Source organism: Echiichthys vipera, assembly GCF_963691815.1.
Source record: "Echiichthys vipera genome assembly, chromosome: 4".
Taxonomy (NCBI): Eukaryota; Metazoa; Chordata; class Actinopteri; order Perciformes; family Trachinidae; genus Echiichthys; species Echiichthys vipera.
This window is the reverse complement of record NC_139829.1, coordinates 24,579,801-24,604,531: the sequence shown is the minus strand read 5'-3', so window position 1 is coordinate 24,604,531 and position 24,731 is coordinate 24,579,801. Positions and strand designations below refer to the sequence as shown.

At 43.9% G+C, this 24,731-nt stretch overlaps 2 protein-coding genes across 2 annotated transcripts; both read right to left on the bottom strand.

Moving 5' to 3' along the window:
* Positions 1 to 1,588: 1,588 nt before the first annotated feature.
* On the bottom strand, positions 1,589 to 10,727 carry disp3 (dispatched RND transporter family member 3; the record flags this gene model as incomplete). Its single annotated transcript, XM_083912788.1, has 20 exons — positions 1,589 to 1,945; positions 2,132 to 2,304; positions 2,437 to 2,550; positions 2,644 to 2,803; positions 2,914 to 3,059; positions 3,622 to 3,748; positions 3,863 to 4,047; positions 4,322 to 4,452; positions 4,549 to 4,718; positions 4,831 to 4,970; positions 5,072 to 5,218; positions 5,305 to 5,466; positions 5,810 to 5,974; positions 6,067 to 6,158; positions 6,277 to 6,416; positions 6,595 to 6,755; positions 8,865 to 8,999; positions 9,126 to 9,262; positions 9,415 to 9,634; positions 9,731 to 10,727. The coding sequence occupies 20 exons, from the start codon at positions 10,725 to 10,727 to the stop codon at positions 1,589 to 1,591; spliced, it is 4,059 nt and encodes a 1,352-aa protein (XP_083768914.1).
* A 5,242-nt stretch (positions 10,728 to 15,969) lies between these two features.
* LOC310945945 (dynamin-1-like protein) lies at positions 15,970 to 24,699 on the bottom strand. The gene is made up of 17 exons (XM_083912207.1): positions 24,387 to 24,699; positions 23,691 to 23,817; positions 23,440 to 23,581; positions 22,827 to 22,873; positions 22,657 to 22,728; positions 22,473 to 22,559; positions 22,146 to 22,308; positions 21,539 to 21,659; positions 20,834 to 21,172; positions 20,310 to 20,430; positions 19,884 to 20,039; positions 19,696 to 19,785; positions 19,499 to 19,597; positions 19,176 to 19,292; positions 18,866 to 18,975; positions 17,823 to 17,982; positions 15,970 to 17,689 (listed from the first exon to the last, which is right to left on the bottom strand). Exons 2-17 carry the CDS (start codon positions 23,790 to 23,792, stop codon positions 17,633 to 17,635), a joined length of 1,983 nt encoding a protein of 660 aa, XP_083768333.1. The 5' UTR covers positions 23,793 to 23,817; positions 24,387 to 24,699; the 3' UTR covers positions 15,970 to 17,632.
* Between the last annotated feature and the right edge of the window lie 32 nt (positions 24,700 to 24,731).

Genomic DNA, 24,731 nt, shown 5'->3' with positions numbered 1-24,731 from the left:
AGTGCAACATTATAAATGTGCTGCTGCTGCTTCAGTAAATTGACACAGTATTTTGACACAGAGGACTCTCCGGAAACAAAAGTCTGCCATTGCTTTTCTGTTTTCCCTCAAAATCTTTGTTCTGTTTCTATCACGATGAGCAGGGATGCCCTCGTATGTAGAACGGTCGTCCTTTTGTTTAATGACCGACATGAAACATTCATGCGCTGCAATTCAATGTAAAATCTGAGCCATTTCACATGAATAATTAAAGAGAGCCAACTGGAGATGTGGTGCCGACGACTGTAGCTCCCCCAGTAAACTGAAGGCAAACAGTGACAGGTCTTCATCCTGCTCCGTTACATAACAATGCAGAAGAAAAAAACCCGCTGAGCTTTCACAAAAGAAAAGACAAAAATAAATCATCTTTCATGTTTTATTTGACATTCACGAGTAAAGCGCACACACACACACACACACACACACACACACACACACACACACACACTCACACACGCACACAGATTTACTGCTCTTGCCGTAATTGAGTCAGTCTCTCTCCCTAACCATTATTGTGTTATGTGGTTTGACAAATGGCCCTCACCTTCACTGCGGGGCAATGCCGGAGCAGTGTCGATGAGAGTTGGAGTGGTGCTCTAAATTGTGTGAGAGCAGAGGGGTGAGCAGAGTTGGCTACAGTGAGTGCCTGAAAATGCAGTGCAGGGTGGTGTAGAGGCTACATCTGAGGAGATGACAAAAGGTTTCTTTCAGTCGGCATCGATGACAAAAATAGAGACACTGAAGCAGTTTGAGTTCCAGGGTATAAACATGTGAAAAGGTCAGAAAAGAGGAGGAAATGTTGTGGCAAGTCTTGGTACACTCAACTATGTCAAAAGTTCAGTTCAGAAAGTGTGAGAGCAGCATACTGAAACATCTATGTCACACATTACATTTAACAAAAAACTGTGCACTGTATAAACTTGACAAGTACAACTTTTAATCCAGCCACATCGGGACATCATAAACCCTGTAACAAATGTGGCTGAAAACACATTCAATGCACTATTAAGAAATCTCAAAGCAAATCGAACAGATGTGATGTTTCACAAGATAGCCATGAATCATGTGAACCAGTTATACTAATCGCCACGGACGTCATAGCATGGCGCTCTGTCGGTGTTCACAGGTCACAGAACAGTCAGTGGCTCTTCACAACTCAATGGCGATGATGAAAACTGTGACTCAGCCGGTGTTTCCCAACAATTACTTAATCATCTCCACCCTCAGGCTAATGTTCAAATGGAATTAAATAAATACCTCGGCTGAATCAACCCAGAAAGCTCATCCCACTACTGTGAGTCACGTAGTTACACTAGAGTACGTACAGGTACTTACAATCCACTGATCAACACAAATGAAAAATGTGTGTTTTTACAAAGAGCTTCTAATTAAGAAATAGATTCTGACATCTTTGTGCTGTAAAGAACGAGATCATTTACTGATCTGACATTCCTCTCAAACACGGAGGAAAATACAGTGCTTACAGTTCATTTTGCGTACAGAGGAACTACCCCGTCTGACATCAGTGTGAGTTGGCGTGCAGTTGTGTTTACGCGCTGATCGATTGCCAGGCCAATGCTCCCAGATGTCCTCCCGCCCAACACAGAGCCACTCCCAAGGCTGCCACTGCCGTCACGGCCAGGGTGGCCTTCAGCACTGCGCCAGGGGGTCTGCTGAAGTGGGCTGGGGCCATGCACGCCAACATGGCCACAGTCACAGTGAGGGTGAACAAAATGGAGACGGCGGTGTTAATGGCTACTATCTGGCCAAACTTGGCGAAAGGCACAATGACACAGAAGAAGAGGGGGACTGTGGAGATCACCGTGGTGACGGCACTGGACACTATGGCAACGCCCACATGGTTCACTGCCTCTAGGGTCCGCCTCTGCCTCTCGGCCCGAGGCTCCTGCAAGCAGAACACATATTAATAGGAGCAGCTCCTCTTTATTCATGAGCCTTCAGGGCGCTTCTTGCCTTATTAAATCCAAAAGTCTTAGTCATTTGCATATTTTTGTAAACAGAAAACATGATGTGCACTTCATGAGTTTTTCTAACTGCTCATAATTGCTGAAACAAATTTACACTTCTTTACCAAGCTATGACCAGGCGTAGAGGGCACGGTCTCCCCAGCCAGCAGGTATCCCTCCACCAAGTGCAGACAGTAATCCACTGAAGATCCCACAAGTATAGACAGAGAAATCGCCTCCACTGCTCCCATCTCCCAGCCCAGCCAATACATGAGTGCCACTACCAGACAGATCACTCCTTTTGAAGGGCAAAAAGTCAGAATTACACACATGATCCTGATCCAGGCCTGAATATTCTATTTTAAAATCCATTCCTCAGTGTCTAAACAAGTCAGCTCCAAACCCGCATACACAACTTTCCATCTCTTACCTAGAATGGTGATGAGTACTGGGAGCAGCAGCAGAGGATGAGCAGTAAACACGGACACAGCTGCCACGCAGATGGCCAGAGACAGCAGCAGACTCCAGAGGGCACTCTCCACACCTACAAACAGACCAGAGAGCAGTATATTGTCCAATCCCCCCCCTCAAAGAAAAATCCACTTCTCTTTCACATGCAGTGCCAATTCTGACTCACCTATGATTTCCATGAAGATCTGCTTCCAGTGCTCGCAGGTCTGGAAACCCCGTTGCAGGGCGGAGGACTGTGGCAGGGAGGCGAGCAGCTCCTGGATGAAGTTCTCCCACTGAAGGAAGTCGGAATAGGTCTGAAAGGAGGATTTGCCCTTGTATGTGGTCTTGAGAGAAGAGAGGTAGAGAGTTACGAATGGCACCAGCTGAAAGTGAACTGGGAACGTGTCGCTTTGTGACATGGGAACATGAAAAGCTGAAAGATGACGGGACTTACAGACTCGAAGGCCATGGACAGCCAGCGAACCTTGCCTCCGTGCATTCCCACCACTCCGTGGGAGAGCTGCCCTGGGAGCAGGTTGGGCTCAGGGAGAGAGTGACACTCAGGATGGAGCAGAGGCAGAATAGACGACAGTTTATTACCTTAAGGGCATAAAAGAAGGGACATTACCTTTTACACACCATCACTTTCTACAGAGAATTTATGTATTCAAATCTTATTTCATGGTTTTTACCTTCTTTTTGTTCAGGATTTGATTTGCCATATTTTAACCCAGTTGTTACGCACTCTGTGACAGTTTTGTGCTATCAAATATCTAAAATAAGGGTTTTCGGGCTGAAACTGATTATTTTCACTATCATCTTATCAGTATCATTCCTCCATTGATTGACTGATGATTTATTTTATAGAATGCCCAAACCCCAAGTTAAAATCTAAAATTGTGTTTTGTCCAACCAACAGCCCAAACCCCCAAATTAAATTTGCTATTAAGGATCAATAAGAAAACCAGCAAATATTCAAATGTAAGAAGTTGAAACCAGTGCATTTTTGGCAAAAAACAAATGGTTTTATCAATCAAATTGCTTGATTCATATTTTGGTTATCAATGAACTAACCATCATCTCTAGAAGGATTCAGTGATTGTTTTATGATTTTTTTATGGTAACAAAAAAACGTTCCCTCTGAATTGTGTTTGGGCGCTACCTGAAGGCAAACACTGCGCTCCTCCCGGCTTCACAAGTTGTGTGTTTGCACTAATAGCTTTACAGATTTTGCAAAGACGGCCCATTTCCTGGAAAACATCAAAGTCTGGATCCAATATAATGCTGCCCTTTGGAGAGAATCAAACACCACAGTCAGTCACATGAGGACACCACTTAAAAGCCTGTCTCTAATTCGTTTTCTATTGAGTATTAAGGTACAATGACACAAGTGTGACCCTCACCATATCTCCGATAACGTGGTTGTCACCGCGTTCGCTTCGGTTGACCCCCAAGATGCCGAACACAACAAAAACCATCGCCCCGGTGTCGACCAGAGGGCGTACCGCTGGGTGGCCGCATGCACCCCCGCTGCATGGGTTGAAGCCAAACGTTTTGGACGGTTTTGTTTTGGCAGCAGAAGAGGGATCTTTGAAAATAGAACAAGAGGAGAATCTCTCAACAGGCATTTAATCATAGAGTGAAAAATATTTGTACAACCGAAGCAGTGTAGAAAAATCCTCCAGGGAGTTCAGACAGTGCCACTTTAAAGAGTTATGTTTGAAAAAGTATTATATCACTGCATTTTCTCCATTTTAAAAACACATTTCAGTGGTGTGACACATGCATTGAGATATTGTTTTCTTGATTGGCTAGTAAACAATCTTTATGTTAATGATGCCTTCTGACACTAGCTCGCTTACCACTGGGAAGAGGAGTGTAAAAGGTTCCCTGTGTGGGTCCATCAGGCCCAGAACTGCTGCCGCAGCCAGGTGGGTTGACGCACACGCGGCTGGGATGAGGCCTCAGGCGGCTCTGGGCGAAGCACAGTTTCCTAAGAGAGGAAAGCAGAGCTGAGATGACAAGCGTCCACTAAAACGACACAACAGTCCGAATAATTAATCCTTTGATTCTTTTCATTCGTTTTCACCTGCTGTGCTGCTGCAGAGACGCCGCTACATAAAAGGAAAACTCTGGCGTCCAGCCATGACGGGGTTCACACGAGGTGGATGTGATCATCCAGCTGGGGTACGGGTGGTACACATGGGAAACACACACTGTCATTCTGGTGGTGTAATTGCCGCGGGGCTGATTATAAGCCTATTCAGATAAAACAAGATTAGTTATAAGCTTCTTTAGTGTCACATATTGCAGTGCGGAGAATAACGGTGCAACTAATTATATTACTGTTATCACTTTTTTGCTCTCTAACCTGAAATGATGAGACCTCTTCATGCTCGGTGCTGCACAGTTTCCAGGGGGAGGGAGTGCTGTTGTTGAGGGCGAAGCGGTAAAGGGTTGTAGAGGCTCCGAGGTCCAATTTTGATATGTACACTGTACAGAGTAAAGAGCCTAAAAGAAAAACAGCACAAAGTACAATGTTTTAAAATAGTTGGAGAGGTTTTAAAATAGGAGGAAGAGGATTTTGTGTTGTGATGTGCTGAATGTTTTACCTGTCTGGTTGGTGGGTGGATTTGTTTTTACCGAGCTCCGAGAAGCGGTGGAGGTTGCCGTGCTCTGGCCTCGCTGATGTGCAGAGAACTTAAATGCTGATGAAGAAGTGTGGGTGTACAAAGGATGGGGCTTTTCCATGAACACACCTGCAGGACACAACAGGCGATTCAGATATTTTGTTCTTGGATCTGAGAGGTAAGCTGGTGAGTGTGTTTTCCATCCGCAGTCTCACCTGAGCACATGGGGCAGGAGATGCCTTGACCGCTGAGGTTGCTCCTCAGACCCAGCAGAGTCTGGAGGTTTGTGTCCCGGCGGAAAAGAAGGGGGGCATGAGTTGCCGGCCTCAGGAGACTGCAGCAGCCGGCGGATAAGAGCAGAACAAGGAGGAAGACACCTGGGCCGACAGGAAGACAATAATAAATGACGACAGAGAGGCGGGTCTGATGGAGTAGGTAGAGCAGCTGTGAGACAGATCAGGTGCAAAGATCAATTACAATCACTCCTTAAAAGAGGGAGGATAGATACTTCATGATAGGCACTTGCTCTTTCTGACAGACTAAATCCTCCTCAGGCAGGACAGAGATGAGCTGGAGGTTACTCTCGTTCTAAATCATAGACCAAAATCTTGGCAGACAATATCTGTGGAAACCAAACTATAGAAATGTCTCCCTGATCTTTTTCCTGAGTATAAATTGCTGTCAAGTGAATGAGTTTTCAGAGTTTATATCAAATCTCACCAAGAACGGCTTTGCGTCGCTCCACAGCTGGCTCTGCCACTAAATGCTTTAAGGCCCACCGGAGATTTGTGCTCACCACACCCACGTGCTGCTGCCCCGGAGGTGACAGAGGTGTCTCCAGTGACAGGGAAAGAATGGCCGCATCGCTGTCTGTGTCACAGGAGCCTGGCCGAGACAAAGACAGGTGGCTTAGTGGTGCCCGACAGCAGCTTTTTTACAACCTAAACTCATTCCCCTTTTCGAGATAATAATCTCACCTGGCTCCATCTCAACTGACAGTAGTGCCACATCATCATCCTCGTCTGACAAAGGGCTGTGCCTCGCTGACAGGCTGGAAAACAGATTCCAGCTTCGGAGGGAGGAGGCAGTTTAGGAGGAGAGACAGCTGAAGGGATTAAAACATGCCTGTTGTGTCGCACAGCATGCACAACAAAATCTCACACAAAAGTAAGGAAACAATGCCTCACCAATTTAACCAGGCATGTTCGTGAGGCTGCACACACTCAGTCCAGATACACAGGGCAGCGGGCATCAGGGCGGATACCCAAAGCCAGCAGCAACTGACAATGAGGGCCATGAATAGGCCGAAGTCATGCACGGCTGGGATCTAAGTGTCAGTTAAATGGTGCACAGTGTAAAAGACCTTGAAACATTTAATTTGTGCTTATCGCATGAAAATGGCTGTCTGCTGCTGAGAGAGGCTCTTCTATTCATCCATAGCAGAGGAGTCATTTATACTCCCTGTACTGATCCTATTAATGGCTGGATTTCTCCTCTACGATTACCTGAGAGAAGGTGTTGGCAGCATAGGCAGCTGCAGTAGTGAAAGAGGTGAGGAAAGTTGCTCGGCCGGCTGTTTTAATTGTGTAGATCATTCGCTGCTGCGGCTGACGCAGATGAGAAGCCTGTCTGAAGGTGCTGATGAACACAAATACGTCATCCACCCCTGAGCAACAGTGAGAGAACAAGAGCTGCCTTATTACATATAATGCTAAACATAATGAAAAAATGTGTTTTTTTCAACCTTTAAAGGTGTACTCCGTAAGAATTAAGATACCTTGTTTCTAGCGGCCCCTTTGGCGGTAAGATGTTACTGCAGTCTGTCACGTTCACAGTCACTATCTGTGTTCGAAATTGTTCCCTCATTCACTCACTCACTATTTCCTATATAGTGTTTATTAACACTATACACTACACTGGAATTTTCTAAGAAATCGTTGTGTCAGAAGATGCACCGGATGTTTGTGTGATGGAAGCGGGTGTGTTCAGCATCGTGTAAACAAACGGAGCTGTACTCCCATTTTAAAGTCTGTTTATAATACCAACCGGTCACTCAGGAGGACGGTAAAAGGTTGTATTGTTGAATCATGTTAGTTTCAGTGTTAAATCCCAAATAAATTGTTAAAATGTTGATGGTGTTAAAGTGTGGTTTTGTTAACAATGGTTGTGTATCCCGATTGCAAGCTGTAATAGCCCACAGCTGATATATTTCACAAGTGAATAAAAGTAGTAAGCTTGCGAGGAACTAGTCAGCTCATGAGTAATGTTTGTTGGTAACTGCAGTTAGCTCTGCGATACCTGGCTACCGTTAGCAACTCTTCTACTTCTTCTCCTCCGGTAAAACCCGGCCGCATCGTGGCATACAGGAGTACAATGTAGTGTACATTGTATGTACACTCAAATTACTTGTGCCTTGTGGGTATTTTATAGTGGACTATAGACAATAGTGAATGGAATTAACCACAGAGAATTCAATTGACATTTTGGGAAATACACTTTACTTTCTTATTGTGAGTTAGATGAGAGCACGGTCCTATGTTCCTCAGCTCAATATCCTCATAATATGACACATTAAGGAGATATTTCAAAGGGTTTTATGTTCTCAGCAACATTTTTCCCAAGGTCAAATGTTCAATATATCTTTCCTGGGTCAATATGTTGACATCACCCACAGCTCTGCTGTTATACTCCTTAACATGCCCTCAAATTTGAAGGCAAAACGGTTTTCTTGATTTAAGACATTGCTATCTCCACAGTGGCTGAACAGAATTTTCCATTCAAAACTACATTTATATTGTTCGTCTCCCTTTGTTCTTTTGCAATTTAAACTGCAAAGATAGCCCTTACTGTACTCTTACAATTTTAGTTTTTATGAAGAGAAACACATGTCCAGGGAACAAAGAGATGATCCCGTGTGGAGGCTAGCAGCCAGTAGTTTTTCGAAAAGGACAGTAGCTTTTGGTATATTAGTTTAGCTAACCGGCCGCTGGAGGGCGTTTTATGTTGGTGTATGTGCTGGACTCTTTTTGGCCCAGTGCTGTAACTTCCTGTGTCTCCACTGGTTGTCTTGCAGTGACAAAAGGAAACTAGTGTTTTGGGCAAGAAATGGTCCCACACAAGCCTCACTGTTAGAGGCACTGCACACTTAAATGTGATTTTTGAGCTGCTGAACTAAATGATATGATTGTATTGTGACGAAAACCATCAGTGCTGGTGTTTATATGGACATTTCTCACCAAATGTATAAAATTGTATAAAAATGGGTTGAAAAAGGCTTAACACACCCCCTACTGTTTTAAATCAGCCCTTGCCTTGCAAGTCCAACGCTGAGGTAGAGACGACCGGTTAGAATGTTAACGCCCTCTCATCTGAGGTGGGCAGCCCCCTACCCTTGCTCTCTCTCTCTGCCCCCCTCTGAGCCCCTTGCACACTTTGTTGCATTTTTCAAAATGATTCATTGGGTGGAGTTGGATCAGAGCTGAGGGTGAAGTTACACTTTAAACATCAAGGAGTCTTTTTTACACTAACAAATACACGGTTTAAACAAACGAGATATAATGTGTTAAGTAGTGAGCTTCAGAGATGTTGGTAGGCAGGTTTTGTCACTTGCAGTCATGTCTCCAATCTTTATGCTAAGCTTACGACTGCAGTCTCTAGAATTAGTATGATATCAATCTTCTGATCTAATTCTCAGCAAGAAAACAAATATGTGGATTTTCCCCAAATCTCAAACTACTCCTTTAATAAAAAAACAGGTGCATTTCTTTTCCCTTACCAATACCGATAATAACAAAGGCTGCCACTCCATTGAGAATGCCCAGGTACCTCACCCCAAAGACAACATGGTACAAGAAAAGAGCCATCAGGCAGCTCAGTCCAATGCTAGCGAGCCCGAAGAAAGTTAGAAACACTACAGAGAGAGACAAGAAAACGACAAGGAGCTGGTTTACATTCATATGCTACAAAATAAGTGACTGAAAAATTGAGATGTGTACACATCAAAGCAAGTGGAATAAAACAGCAGGTTATACTGTACCAGAAAATGAGGTAAGGACGTAGACGAGCACAGTAATGCAGGCTCCACTGATGACAGCCAGCATCATGTCGTTGTGGAAAGTGTGCCTCACCTCATCATCAAACAGCTCTGTACCCCCATACAGTACCTTCACCTGGCTAAGACAAGGGAAGCAGACACAAAATAACATCCAGTTTCAACTGTATGCAACAATGTGTAGCACATGTAAATATTACTACTAATAATAAACCTCTGAGGAATAATGATTTACTGTAATGAATGGTCAGTATCGCAGGGATTTTGTCCTGACCTGGTAGATTGCTTGGCCAAGATGTCTGCATACTGAACCACAAAGTTTTTGAAGCGGGATCTTTGCTCTTGCGCACGGTCCTGGAGGGAGTAATAGGAAGGTAGAGGAGCTCCGAAGTGGATCTCACTGCGTAAGAGAGAGGACGAGAGATGCTCGGGGGACAGACTCTCATCCACGTACCAGTAGAACTGTGGGTGGGTGATGGCCAGACTCAGAGAACCTGGAAATGCATACACGAGAAAAGCAGCACTGTTAGGACTCTTGCAGGCATTCCTTTATGCTTAAAAGCTGTTACTTTCTTTAACTGTGGACTCACCTTGAATATCAGCCAAATCTGGGCCCATGCCATCATAGTATATCTTCCCCCCTCTCTCACTGGGGTACAGGTAAGAAAGGAGTGAGCTGGGTGGGGAGCAGTAGGACGGTCCCAGTGGCAGATCCCTCAACATCTCCAGAGGCTTCCAACAGAACTGATGAAACTGTGGGTGCTGCATCAGCAGACGCTCCACGCGGTGAATCGTCTCAAGACGCTCAGGGGTAAAGATGTTGCGATCGCCCTCCCCTTGAGCCACAAACACCAGTTCAATTCTCCACAGCGCCTGGCTTTGCAGGTAGTAATTGGGAGCGAACCTGCGCCTCCTAATGGGCAGCAGAGCGGAATTTTCATCCCACGATCTCTCCGTTTCCTCCTCTGCTGTGTGATTTGAGTTCTTGTCCTTCCCCATTTCCTCCTGACCCAAATCAAGAGCTGTCCTTTTATCTCTGCTCTCTGTGGCTCCTCTCTTCTGATCATCTCCTGCGTGTAAAGAGCAGTTTTGAGGAGCGGAGAACCTTGCACCCTCATTATCTGTCCTGTTGAATACACCCTGTTTGCTCAGCCTCTCCAGCAGAAGTTCCCTCAGGGCCTCAGACTCGCTGTTATCTAAGTCTCGCCTACGTCTGTCCCAGGACCCCAGCTGTGTCTTTACAGCGATGGTGAGGGCGTCAAAGCGCTCTGCAGAAAAGTGACTGTGAACCTCAAAGGCACTGTAGGAGAGGTCTATGTCCAGAGGAGGGCAGTAGAGGAGCATGTAGGCAAACAGGGCACATGGTAATGAGACGACTACCCCTAAAACAACTCCGCTGGCCCAGGGCTGTGTGTACACCCAACCCACTGCCCTCCACAGTCCACACACCCCAGCCTCCCCAGAGAAACAGGTCTGTCCCGCTGCATGTGCTATTCCATCCTCTTCATCCTGCTCATCTTCCTCTTCATCATCTCCCCCCCCTCCCCAGCTGGTCTGAAACAGCAGCGGCTCATCCTCCACTTCCATGTTGGCACCTGTCAGGGACACATAACACCACTTGATCATCGCTCACTTGAAGTAACACCCCTTTCTCCCCTCGGATAGGAGCACAAAATAGATGTTTGAACTATCAGCATTTGACACGAGCATCAGACAAAATGAAGGACAAGGTAACTTCCAAAAGTTGCACTCACTGAGCAAGGACGCGAGAATTAAGTCTGTCCTCCAGCAGCTGTCGACAAAGGGCTTCCACTGACAGCTCAGATGGAGAAAATTGAGGAAGGAAGACCTTTTTTTTTCCTCCTCAAGGGCTTATAAGAGAAAATGGTTGACCGAGTCCTTGCTTTAAGATGCTGATCACAAAAGCTTGGGGGTGAGAAAGGCTAAAAGCTGTGATTTAATTCTTCTCCCTGTCAGCGTGTGCTAGCCATTATCACCCAGAGAGGTGGCTTCCTACATATCAACAGTAGCTGTGTGTGCGCTGCAGCAGCAAATGAAATCATCTCACTTGTCTAATTACTGACAAGAAGAGCGAGTGGGATATTAGACAGAGTTGAGGAATAAGAGAGTTTTTCTCCTGCGATGGGCAGCCTTTGAATAATATTGTCAATAGGTGCCACTTTTTTTTCTCACTCCTCTACATACAACATACTGCAGTTTGCATTCAAGTGGCAGCGAGCCCGCTAACTGCAGCAATTTATCTGTTCTCTTCAGAGCAGTGCTTTAAGGTCAGCCAGGTAAGACAGTGAATCTTGATTATGTGTAAAAGATAGCTGCGCTCAGCTCTGGAGCTGAAGTGAAAAATCCATCATAAAAAAAAGAAGAAGAATTTACAAATTATACCGCGAAATCGATATTTGTAAAAATGATTAAGACTCCCAAGATTTAGAAAGCAGAGAAGAAAATACTCTTGAGAGACAAACCCTGGAGCTGAGAATAAATGTGACGCTTGTTGATTTATGGGATTCTTGTTTACGCTCTTAAACCAGAATAAACTTTATTTCATGGTAGAGCTAATGATGAAAATGTGCTTGAGTCTGCTGGAGAAAATCGCCGTGTGTGCATTCACTGTGTCCACAAGATCTCCAGTTCACTGATGATGGAGCAGCTCATGGATGTGTTTCATCATGGCCACATCACTAACGGCCTTAGCGCTACACCTTCTGAGAGACACCCCTGTTTCCTTTTGTTGGAGAGATAAGAAAGCCTGTTGGGTTGAAAACCAAAAGCTCCACTGTGTCTAATAAATCTTTTTTAAATCCGCACAAAAATGTATTTTATTAATTGCCACGTCATCTCACTGCATAAACAACCAAAGACACCAGTGCAGCTTATAATGGGAAAGCAGCAGACCAGCATCTGCCCACGCACTGTGAATGTGAACCTGCTCTTTTGGAGGACACATTCATTAATGATGTTGGGAAGTTTGTTTAGAAAATGTCTAAACTGAGGGAAATATGCCATCTCAACAGAACCATTCAATTATTTTTCTGTTACTTCCGGATCCCAGTGCCTTATATTTCTAAAATAAGGAAAATGTGTGCCAATTTAGAGTGCACAATTCTGTGCCATAATAAAAGCCTTTTCCCTCTTCAAACATATTTTCTAATATGACCAATTATGTGACAAAATGTAAAGGCAAATGAAATCTTTGGTAATTAGATTATCGAAATTGTGTTATATTTCATCATCTCTGCCTCTCCAGCTTGTGTTCATGATGGTGCTCTCATCAACGCAAGATGAGAGGAGGCGCGCAGACGAGCACAGAAATACGATGAGAGAAGTGGAATGGCTGCAGGGAGTGACTGAAGACGCACACCACAGCCATCACCCTTCAAACACACACCAGCACCTCAGACATCTGTGAAAAGAAATCATGCTTTTCTGCTGTTTAATATTCATGGCAAAGAAAAACAAAAAGAGAGGACTACAGGCAGATCTCCATAGGTTCATTTCTGTCCTTTTTCAACATCTAAACAGGCTGATTAGTGGTACAGATGTCAAAGTCTGGCAGTTTGAGGAACATTTTGACAGATTTGCAGACATATATGCCTTGCAACAGGGACACATCCTTTTCTCTCTTCTTAATGACTCTGACGCTTCTTTGCATCCAAAAACGTTGCACTTCATGTACAATAATTATGAGCTGTGCGCAGCTGTAAAGCACTGCAAGCTGTACAGAGCCTGCTATGACTAATGTGTTTACAAGCGCCCAGAATTGTTCAACACTGCTATTTTCCTGCAAAGATTAAGAGGACACAGTTGCAGGTGTGGATTAAAAATAGAGCGTCATTTGGCATCCTGCTTTTTGTATTTATTGGAATAAACACTGTCTCCCTCGTGGCTCAGTCTATATTAGGGGGCTGTGTTTCTTTGTATATTGTGTAGTTTTAGACTCAAAACTTGGACGGATAAATGCACCAAGACGCCTGAAGTGAACATTGATTTGCAGCTTTATGAAATGTGTGAAATCTTGTATTAATCGCCTGAAAAATATAACTTGCACCCCCTCACGCAAGACTCAATGTTGAACTTTCCGTATAGCTTTTTTTTATTGACTATTTTTAAACAAGTGAAGACCAGGTAGTCACACTGTGCCTGCCTGCTTATACAGCAGTGTTTGATTGACTGCGCTGTGCTGCACAGAGCTGTATTTGTCTCCTGTGTAATGTTCAGCCAGTTGTGAGCAAAAATGGAGGGTGAACCATAAATTCCACGAGGCCAGATTTTCTTATGTATTTTCTTTTCTCCCATAAAAACCCACATGAGCTGAGTGTCAGCGTTTTTACCCTCCAGTACATCTCTGGACTGCGTCTGGTAGTTGAGGTGGGAACTCTGAGCAATCCCAGCATGCTGTGAGCCTGAACCCTTCACCTATAATCATCTCTCTCAACATCTCTCTCATCCTCCTCTTGCACACAATCCCTCACTCTCGTGCCCTTTTCCTCTCTTCAATCTTTATATCTTTTTTCCACATCTCCATCTAGCCCACAAATGAGAGAGAGATTTATAGCCTTCATTATTGACAGACATCCCCCCCCCCCCATTTTTTTAATCTCCCCCTCATCTCATCTAATATGGATATCACATGCTGTCTGCTGCCCCGCATACATTCATCTTGGTGTAAACTCAGCAAGCATACTACCTCATTTAAAGGGGCATTGATTCCACCACTAGTGCTCTATGAATATATTCCTTATGCATGAGCGCTCAGTATGTTTAGAGCGGAGGTGACTTCCATTCTCTATACACACTGTAAATCTAGAGTCCGTGGTTCAAGTCAAACTCTTGAGATCCATTTGTACCTAACCACGGTGTTCATTTTCTTATTGTCGTTTAATTCACGCTCGCACTGAAGGAAGCGCAAAGCTGTGTGTACGGTGTGTGTGAAGCATCCTGAGGCTGTACCACACAATTTCTCCCACTCTCCTGGATAAAATGTTTTAAATAAGCCCCACACGACAGTGATGGTAGTTTGTTTTTTCTATCAGCATAAAAACAAAAATTAGAGCCTATTTCCCCAAAGTTATCTGCTTCAGAGTTATTCTGATGAACAATGCTAGTACTCCAAGCCGCTTTTATTTATTTGTTAATCCATTTTTTTGGACTTTTGTCTGGCTTTTCCTAGTTAACTGCACAGTTTATTCCTTTCAGTAATTCACCTTTTTATCAAAAACAAAAGCATGCCCATCACAGAAAATGCCTGCAACACTGAGGAGTCTTACCTGAGGTTGATGAGAAAAGAATTACAGGTGGAGCGTTCAGGCCTACTGGGTCCACTTGTATTGTGCTCAACTTGTGCTCTGCAATTTCATCTCCTTCATGCTCTGATGTGGAAGAAAAAAAAAATTCATTGTTTTATTGTCATAGTTAATAATCATTAAGAGGGGGAGAGATATCAAGGGAACCCCCACAAGAGAATGACACACACGTATCCACTCCTCCTCTCCCCAGATATACTCTATAGGAATTCTCTAGTCTCAGCAGTTAATGTGTTGTTTTCCTCTCCTTTTATGCTCCTCGGTCCTTTCTCTCTCTCATGCATCCTCCCCTCCTCTCTTACCCGGTTGTCCAGGCGACAGAGTCAGTGAGAGACATTTCTTCCCAGAAGCTCCTCTCTCTCTCTCCCATGGCTTTGTTCAGCTTGCTCTTCTGACTGGCTCACCAGTGGAATTGAAGCGAGGAGGGGAATGCAGACGGTATACCTCCTGTAAATCACTGGAGGACAGCAGGAGAGCCCGGGGGGGTTTATAATTCATCCAAACGTGTCTTGGGCTGATTCCACTTAAATAAGGCCGGTTTCATGTGACCAAAACGATGCAGTTGTCACGATGCTGCAACCGAGCCACCTCCCGTGCTGTCAGAGTTGGTATGGTCTAGTCTAGTCTCAGTTGGTGGGGAGGTGGGGTGTGTTATAAGAGGGTGATCATAATAACTGGATACAGTTGGAGACAAAGTGCAGGCAATTAAAAATAATTGGAGTAAGAGGCATGGCTCATTTTGCTTTGCGACAGTGTGACGTTTTGTCCATAGAGTGTATAAAAAGGTTTTGCCTGCTGCAAATAATGCTTTTTTCCTGGACCGAAGTGCCCTCGTTCAATCTCATCTAACATTAATGAGCAGCTCTCCACGCTTTCTCATCCATCACCTCACTTCTCAACCTCTGCGCAGGTTTAACTTGGATTGCATTGACAATGAAAGTCAAACACTCATCTATCATCTAAGTGGAAACAGCTTACTCTTTGCCGAAATGTCCCCCTATGTGGCTCTTTCCATAGCAGGTGCTTCAGTGTGCGAGTCAAACACAAAGAAGACAGGTTTTAGACTGCGCTGCTCATGTCACTGTTAGTATGAGTGTGTGTGTGTGTGTGTGTGTGTGTGTGGGCACCCTTCAGGAGACTTTGTCTTCGTCCTGCTGGTGCGGCTGTGACAAATCCATCTGACCGACTTCATTCACCTGAGATCAATAATAGTGAAGAATAGTGAGACTTATCACATCTATTGCTGCAGCACTGTGGAAGACACACAGACAGATCTTATGAAAACTGATCAATCGCTATGACTGCATGTCATCAATAACACCCAAATACTCTGTAGTGTCCTTTGTTAGGGTTTAATGAGTCTCCCCCCCAATCTCAACAGGCTTCATTCAGTAAACGCGTATCACACATTTTGGCAGGCAGGAACTCATAGGCAGTTGACATACGTATGATAACAATAATAATAACATACATTTAAATAATACAAAATATACATAGATCAGCCATTCATACATCCACACATGCATACTGAACACACATGCCAACTTACACAGGGGCTTTCAGAAAGACTGACTGACAGGGTGTTTGCCCCCTGATCACACAGAAGAAGTCTGAACGTTTTTTTTGTTTGATGGTCCCTGTTAAGACAGAGTCCTTCCTGAAAAAGCCTCATTTTTAAGGATAAATATTTATTTTGGCTATTAGAGGAGATTCACATTCATCTAAAACACTTGGGAGAGGAATCCTGAACAACAAACCTAAGCTGGGAACAGATGGAAATAGATGAATAATTGTACAACTAGCAGTATTTCACAATAAAATTAAAATTGGCACTGAAGCAAATGGCTCTGCATGCAGGATGTATCTGCATACCAAGTGTCTTATAGTTGGGACATTGTCCTTACTACTGGACAGGGACAATAACTGGGAACTATCTTATCTCTCTGTATACTTAAGTGCAGAAACAAACGAACAAATGACTTGAGGAAATAAAGAGAAGCTACGGAAGATTACCGTCCTACCATCTGGATCTAAAATCTAACAGATGATGGAGTACCCTACCGTATAACATAATCTCCTGACTATTCTTATACATTTTAATCATTTCTGGTTTCAAGTATAGTATATACACTCTACATACACATCTTCTACAAACATAATAGAAAGAGAAAAATGAATGTCAGGAACGTTTGGTCTCCTCGTTAATGACGACACACAAAACTAGATAGTCAGTGCAACAGATAACAGTATAAATGGACTGATATGTAAATTTGACTGTGGAAAATAAACCTGATATTGATTAGCACTACAGAGTTGGAAAAACGATCTGCGTTCATCCTCCAAGTTCTGCAAATGGCTGGTCTGTCTTCAGTGTTGCACTGCAGTCGGCACTGATTGAGTTGGACTTCCACTTCATTCCCGTCCACAGACATACATACAACATAGCAGGATGGTCAGAGCGGCGGCAATTTTTATGTGCACCGTTGCCATTGTACAGAACCGCGACCATTGTAGCGGGCCAACTAATTCTACTTGTACAGTCAACGCACAGTGCTGAGTGCAATTCTCTTAATAACTCGTCAGATGACCGTGCAGCAAACAGTTGAGTCTGTTCTATCGACATTCTTTTTCTATGTTTTTTTTCTACAGTTGGAACAGATCCATCTTCCATCAACATAGTTTTAGCACCTGCTAAAGGGATTCCGAAGAAGCCCAGTTGTTTGGAAACTGTAAAATTGTACAGTGTGAACATATTTTGACACCCCACCACCCCAGAGAACATATATATATATCCACATATAGTTTACATTTTACATTTACAGGAACACTCTTAGGACTCAACAAACATTTAGTCACAAAATGATGAAAGAAAAAGATTTTGTTCAGTTGTGTCTTTCAGGTTCTGACTTTACACTTTCGGCCTGAGTGTTTAATCAATTTGCTTCGCTACACAACGTTCACAGTGAAAAGCAGCAGCCCCAGTGTACTCGTCAGGGAGACAGCTGATAGGAAAAAAGTAGATCTAAATGTGCTATGGTCATTGGTCCATGAGAAAACAGTGGTGCTGCCACACAAAGACAAACACACACACACACGCTCTCTCTCTCTCTGCGCTGTAAACTCACATACACTCTCATACAAGCTGTCCTATGAAAAAGGAATTTCTTCTGGCTACCACAGATGGGTCTCCCGGATCTCAGAGATGATGTTGTTGGCTTTTTTGAGGGCCTGAAAAACAAAATAATAATAAGGGCAATTGAATCACTGGCTTTGAAATATTACATAAAAGATTAAAATAAAGGACTTGCTACTCTTCATGCTCAGAACCTATTCAGGGAACAAAAGCATCAGCCAATTTTACCTCGAGCATTTGAGCGACCTCAGTCCGCTGCTGTGCCGTGTCCTGTGACTCAATGAGCAGCTCTTGCAGCAGTGCCTGTTTGTAAAGCTGACCCACCAACTCACTCTGCAGATGCTCTTTCACAAAGTTCACTAGGAAGTGCATCACTGTCTTGGGCACACTGTGGACACACAGCCCCAAGACAAAATTAGAAAATCAGCATTACACACAACAGGTAAGCTCAACAAAAGACAAAAGAAGAGGAGACAGGTTGGTGTCCGGCGATGTCTACTGAAATGGCGTATAGCGATGTCCTCAGTGAAACATCATGATGAACTATATCTTTATTAGGTGGTCGTCCTTTAAAGGTACTATAAATCTAACTAATCGAACTGTGATGATGTGTTCTAATTCAAAATTGATATTAATTGATTCATATTCAGGCACCTTGCTCCCTGTGCGCTCTTGCTGCAGGTCTGTATAGGGCTATCTGTCTCTCCTTTGTGCCGCGCTGCCTGACTGAGAGCTGAGCACTCGGACTTTGCGAGTCATCCAAACATGCAAAACCCGCAACTATATAGCTATAGCTTTATCCACTATTACGTATAAAAGGATGTCATCTTTATCATGACATTCTTTTGCCAGACTGTAGAGTGTAAATATAAGTGCGGTCATAATGGTACCAGTAGCTCTCACTCTCTCTTTCACACACACTTCCTGTCTCTGTCTCTGTTCGCTGCCCATTGTCCAAAGGCAACATTCAATTCTAACTATCCAAATCAATAGCAATAATCGTTTTGGGATTGCTTCATTAATTATGAAGAACATGTGGCTCGGGGGGGTTTATGGAGGATTCTGATTACATAAAAGTTTCTATTGGTTTGAACATATTCACTTTTACTTTGGATTTGTCCAAACTCTCTTGCAATAAATGCCATTAGTGCCACAGCAAACCCACGCCCCGGTGTTAGCGTTGACGCGGGGGAATTTTAAATCACAATGTCGGCCACAGTGGTCGATGACTGCACAACCGTAACAACCCCAAGGAGATCTGGAAATCGAACCTGTCTTGGATGCTTTTGCGAACAATGAGAAAGTAGCACTTGATGAGGCGTTGGATGATCTCACAATCCCTCTGCTCCTTTGCACTCAGCTTGCGGGATACGGGCACCGCCTGGCAGAGAGAGAGAGAGAGAGAGAGAGAGAGAGAGAGAGAGAGAGAGAGAGAGAGAGAGAGAGAGAGAGAGAGAGAGAGAGAGAGAGAGAGAGAGAGAGAGAGAGAGAGAGAGAGAGAGAGAGAGTCTAAGTAACATTGACAGTGTGCAAAGTATTCATTTTAAGTGTTTTGTCCTACTGCTAAATCCCACCACTCACTGTGTCAAGGAGGTTAATGGCCTGGCCTTTGCTGGGACTGCCAAAGCCTGCAGCCGGGATTCTCTCTTCTGCAACCTTCTCGTTCTTCCAGCGCTTCCCTCCATCAAGGGCCTCCGCCTGACAGCGAGAAGTGGCCGAGGAAGTCAGAGGGTCAAAGCATTTTTGGCTGAGTCTGAAAATTCCACTACAAGCTTTGAAAGGGGCTCTAATGTTTGCATGTGAAACATAATGGTTAAGGATTTACACAACTCGGCTTGTGCTGTTTACTCAAGCAGAAAAAAAATGAAAAATAAGAATTTTTGCTGTAAGGGACAAATAGCTACCTGCTGACTGTTGACAGATGCAGAGACCTGCGCTGCATCCGTGAAGTCTGGATGTTTTGTGTTGATGTAGGCAAGCTCTATTGATACTAAATGGTGCACCTAAAAGGGAAAAATCAGAAGAAATCAAAGGCACCTTAATAGGACTGTTAGTTATTACAATTAGTGGGCAAGATTAATTTAGGTAAACTGTGGATTACCATTTCGTTTGTAATGGGCAAGCGCTTCCTCAGTAATCCCGTCACTACTTCCACAATGGAATCGTGCAGTTTGGGGAATCGCAGAAGCTCCTTGCAAAGAAAAAGACATACTTTATTAACATGGTGCTGTCAGAATTAATGCTACTCTGTCAATGAAGTGTAAAATGCGTCAACATTTTTTGGCTAACCTGTGTGCTAAAGGAGGAGCAGTGCTGGATGATCCTCTGCAGCTCTTCATGAACTAGCTCGACACAGCGCATACTGGGCTCCTCCAGCCGCTTAATTTGCCGTTTCACCAGCAATTCAAAGGACACCTCGGGCACAAAAAGTGCTGGCCGTGGACCCTGCAGGGCAAATCACACACACACACACACACACACACACACACACACACACACACACACACACACACACACACACACACACACACACACACACACACACACACACACACACACACACACACACACACACACACACACACACACACACACACACACACACACACACACACACACACACACACACCAGCTCCAATATTTACCTGCTATTCCTCCAAACGAGAGGACTTGACTAGAATTTGGACAGAATTAATTACACGAATAGAAGCTCACCGTAGCATTGCGGATGGCAGTGAGGATATCTAGCTCAGTCAGTCCTCCCAGGGGATCGATGGACTGCAAAGTGCGCCCAAAGGTCTCATGGAATATGTAACAGATCCGAGCACCCCCGCAGCTGTAGAAGAGATGGGTTCAGCTGTGACTCCAATGCGTTTTTTCAGCACTGTGTGTCAGCAATGTTAATCGCACCAAAATTAAATGCATTCAACCAAAAAGGTCAATATTAGCTCCCTACTTATTTACATGAATTAATAACCTTGTGGCAAGAGTGTTGTAGAGATGAGGGTGCCAACAGAAGATGCTGATACCACTTCAATTTATAATTGAAACTACCTCCCACATCCCACCTGATGTACATAGTGAACCAATGTCAGTAAAACGCTGAGTTAGATGACAACGTGAGAAAATTGGACACAATTCGCTAAACCCTAAAAAATGTTTTAAAAAAGTCCACTATCCTCAAAATGAGCATTTGTAATTCCATAGAGATAATGCTACTGTAGAGAGATCAGACTTACAGCTCGGACGTCTGGATGTATCTGGCTGTTCCCTCGATGGTGTTGCAGTAATCACTGGCGAACTTGGTGACAATCTGCAGCAGGGTGGCACTGTGGTCTTCTACTGGCTGACCATAGCTGTTGAGCCGTGACTGGTACTGGGCGCTCAGCACGGTCACTCGGGTTTTGAGCTCTGGCAGGCAGTCCCGGATGTGGTGCATGAGCAGCCTGCTGAGCGTTTTGGCCAGATAGCGTGAGCCGGCGCGGGAGGCAAGCGAGGGGTAGTGTCGCTGCAGGAAGGCATGCTCATCCCTGATCGAGTCCTCCAGGCTCTTCTGGGTATTGATGTCATGCTGGCTCCTTGGAGGATCACCAATTGGGAAGGGAGAGGGAGTGTAATCAGATGATCAGGGAAAAAAAGACATGAACAATTGCCACCTTGTTGAATTTTGAAACTTAAAACATTACATAGCTAAACTAAAAGAAAACCATCAAAAATGTATTATTGCGGGGCGGCCGGTGGCTGAGTGGTTAAAGCAGTCACCCCATGTAAAGAGGCCAATGGTCCTCGAGGCAGCGGCCGCGGGTTAGACTCAGACCTGCAGACCTTTGCTGCATGTCTCCCCCTCTCTCTCTCAGCCCATTTCCTGTCTGTCCTATCTAATAAAAGGCTTGGAAAACTGGCAAAAAAAAATTATCTTAAAAAAAAAAAGTATAATTGCAAACCTGTTAACCACCCCGATAATCCCAAGTCTGACAGGAATGACTCGACCAAGAAGGACCTCAAGAGCGTCAGTCCCTGCATCCATCAGGTCCAGCTTACTGACCACCAGCAGTGTTCGACGACCTGACACACAGATTTTTGATTATATTTCAGTCTTCCCAGTTTAGTTATTTATCATTTAAATTGAGGAAAGCGTATAGCAGGACACCACATAACAAAACAATGAAACAGATCTCTGATGGGATAGGATTGAAGCCAGCAGGGGAACATTTGGGCCCAGATACAGATATACTAACAAGCACACTATCAATGTACAACATACGCTTTAAGGACATATTGCCAATCTCCCAGACAATTGCTACAGGCAGATTCTCCTCATCCATCAATCTATTTTTCATGAGAGCAACATGACGGCAACTGTTAGAAAGCTCTCAATAGTAAAGACTGGCAGGTCCAATAACGTGAAATGGCTTGAGAGTAATGCATTCTTTGAACACATTAAATTATTTAACATGCATTTCTACTTGAGGCGTGTTATGTAATAAGCACAGATGATAAGGAGAGAAAATTAAAATGAAATCTGAGGAGAAAGAACACAAAAAGTCCTACCATCTGGATCAACCTCGCGAGCCAATTTCAGAGCATCTGAGGTGGCCAAGTCAGAGTTGGCAGGGGACACTGAGAGGATGAGGGAGTTTGGATTGGAGATGAAGGACAAGATCATCTCTTGAACTTGTGTCTCAATATCCTCTGGCTGGTCCCCGACAGGAACCTGAGGTATCAACAATGAGCAGCCAGCGTTAGAGTAAGCACAGCAGCTGATAGCTGCTGGGAATATACGATGACTGCAGATATGAGGACGATATCATGATCTAGTGCCGTTATGTTTGCACAAATGGAACAAAATCAACATTTTTGTCAAGTGGCTGAGCTTACCTTAGTAATTCCTGGTAAATCAACCAGGGTGAGATTTAGCACTTTGGGGGAGAAAATCTTCAAATATATGGGCTCAGGACTGATTCCCTGGATGAAATGAAAGGAAAGAGAGAAAATCATTGACTGCTGTGTAAAAAGCTTAATTTAAGGCATCACTGACTTCAAATCAATGCTTTCCTTTCACCTTGTTGTCACCTGAACTGCGTTCAGTCTCTGCTTCAATTTCCCGGCGGATTTCCTGAAAATCTGCGAAGATCTGTCAAAGAGGCGTGAAAAGACGCATCAGCTAAACCCAACACACAACACAGGAAAAAGGCAACAGGCACATCATTTGAATTGTACAGACAAGTGTACCTGGTTCTTGCAGTGCAGGAAAGTACCCCATTCTTCAGCTTTGACACCTGAACAAACATAACATATAAAAATGAGTGTAACTACTTTCATAGGGATGTCTGCAAATAAATGTACGGTTTGAGTAGACAACTGAAAAGATTACAAATGGACTGATATCATGCTTGACAGATGAAGATGTTTAGAACAAACAAAAAAGGTTTGAGAGACTTCACAAAAGAAATGACGCCAAACAAAGACATGTACATGTAGACCAAATATACAGAGACCTGGGTAGCTGATTTGGGCATTTTGTTTAACCCCATTTCCTGAAAGAGTAGGGAAGAAGAAGAAGAAGAAGAAGAAGAAGAAGAAGAAGAAAAAGAAGAAGAAGAGGAATAAAGACTACATGTTAGCAAAGAGAGACTCTAGAAGGAGTTAGGCGTTCAAACAGTGAGTGAAAGAGCCACGCCTAAGTGCTAATCACACATAACTACTTCTAGAGGTCTCCACGCCTTGACAGATATAACAAATCTGTTGTACTATTATGGTATGCTGAGATTTAGTATATCATAACTTGTGCCAAAACTTGATTTGTGTGTTTTCAAGGATAATCAAAACAAACATGTGAAGGTACCATTCTCGATCTTAAGTCTCTCATTCAGAGGTGCAACATTAACAAGTTGCAACACGAGGGGTCGTCTTGTGACTATTCCTGATCCCCGGGGCAAGAAATCACGTCCCACCAGGCTCTCCAACACAGAGCTCTTTCCACTGCTCTGTTGTGACACATAATGAGAGCAATTCAGCAAAGTTTCTGTCATCAGTATGAGCTGCAGACACATTCACGATACAATCATTCTGATTGTTGTTTTTTTCCTGACTGACCTGAGATCCAACCACAACTATCTGAGGGAGCTGTATGACCTCTGCACCCACTGTGAGAAAGACTTCCTGCAGCCGGTTGATGGTGGGAATCAGGGTGTCCATCCCTTCAATAGACTGGGCACACCTACTAAATGGATTTAATAAGAAGGAAAAAAAAGAACAAACATGAATCCACTGAAAAGAAAGCACAGCAAAGTAGCTCGGTGAGGTTGAATCGTACTGACACTAGAATAACTGTAGCAAGGAAAATGCTATTCCCAAATGCCCAAATGAGAATTAAGTTAAAGTGGACTATCAAAAACACTGTGTGGAATAATTGCGACTGTAGTTGACAAATATAAAAGATAAATAAGCGAGTTAATTATCTAGGAAGTCTGCATTGCTTTGCCAAAGGGAAAGTGGTCCTGATGAGGGGGATGTAACGCCCAAGCATCAATTACACTAACAGTGAGCCGATTCTTCCCTCTTTACACACTAAAGCTATTTCAAGCGGAAAACTGGCTATTGCTCATCTGACCTGACGTCCAATTTACATGGCAACAAACGACGCAGCAACAGAAACCGAAACGCTCAGTATTATCAGGTGACGTTAGCTGGCTAAAGCGAATTGTAAAGGCAGGAAGTGAAAGATGTGCTAGCTTTGTGCTAACGCTAGCTGATACTGCTGGAACAACCGATGCTCTATTGTGACCTTACCAATGTCCAACAAATGATATCGCCCCTTATCCAACGTGTATATCCGTCATAATTCGTAAGAAAGGTCGAGAGACAATTTATCGCATTTATTGTTCTCCAAAAAAATAGCCGCAAAAGAAATAACCGTCAGTACACCACATAGGCGGCCCTCGCTTTACTCTTCATTTTTCTGATTGGCCATGACATAGGACTAAAGAGCTATACCGTCACCTGATTGGTCAACACGCGTAAGACGCACTGTTTGGTCCCGCCTCTATTCAATTCCTCTTTTCCTTTTTAACCACTTCTACTTGCTTGGCTAGAAACGGTTTTAACCCCCCCTCACAGTAAACCTTCATTATATTA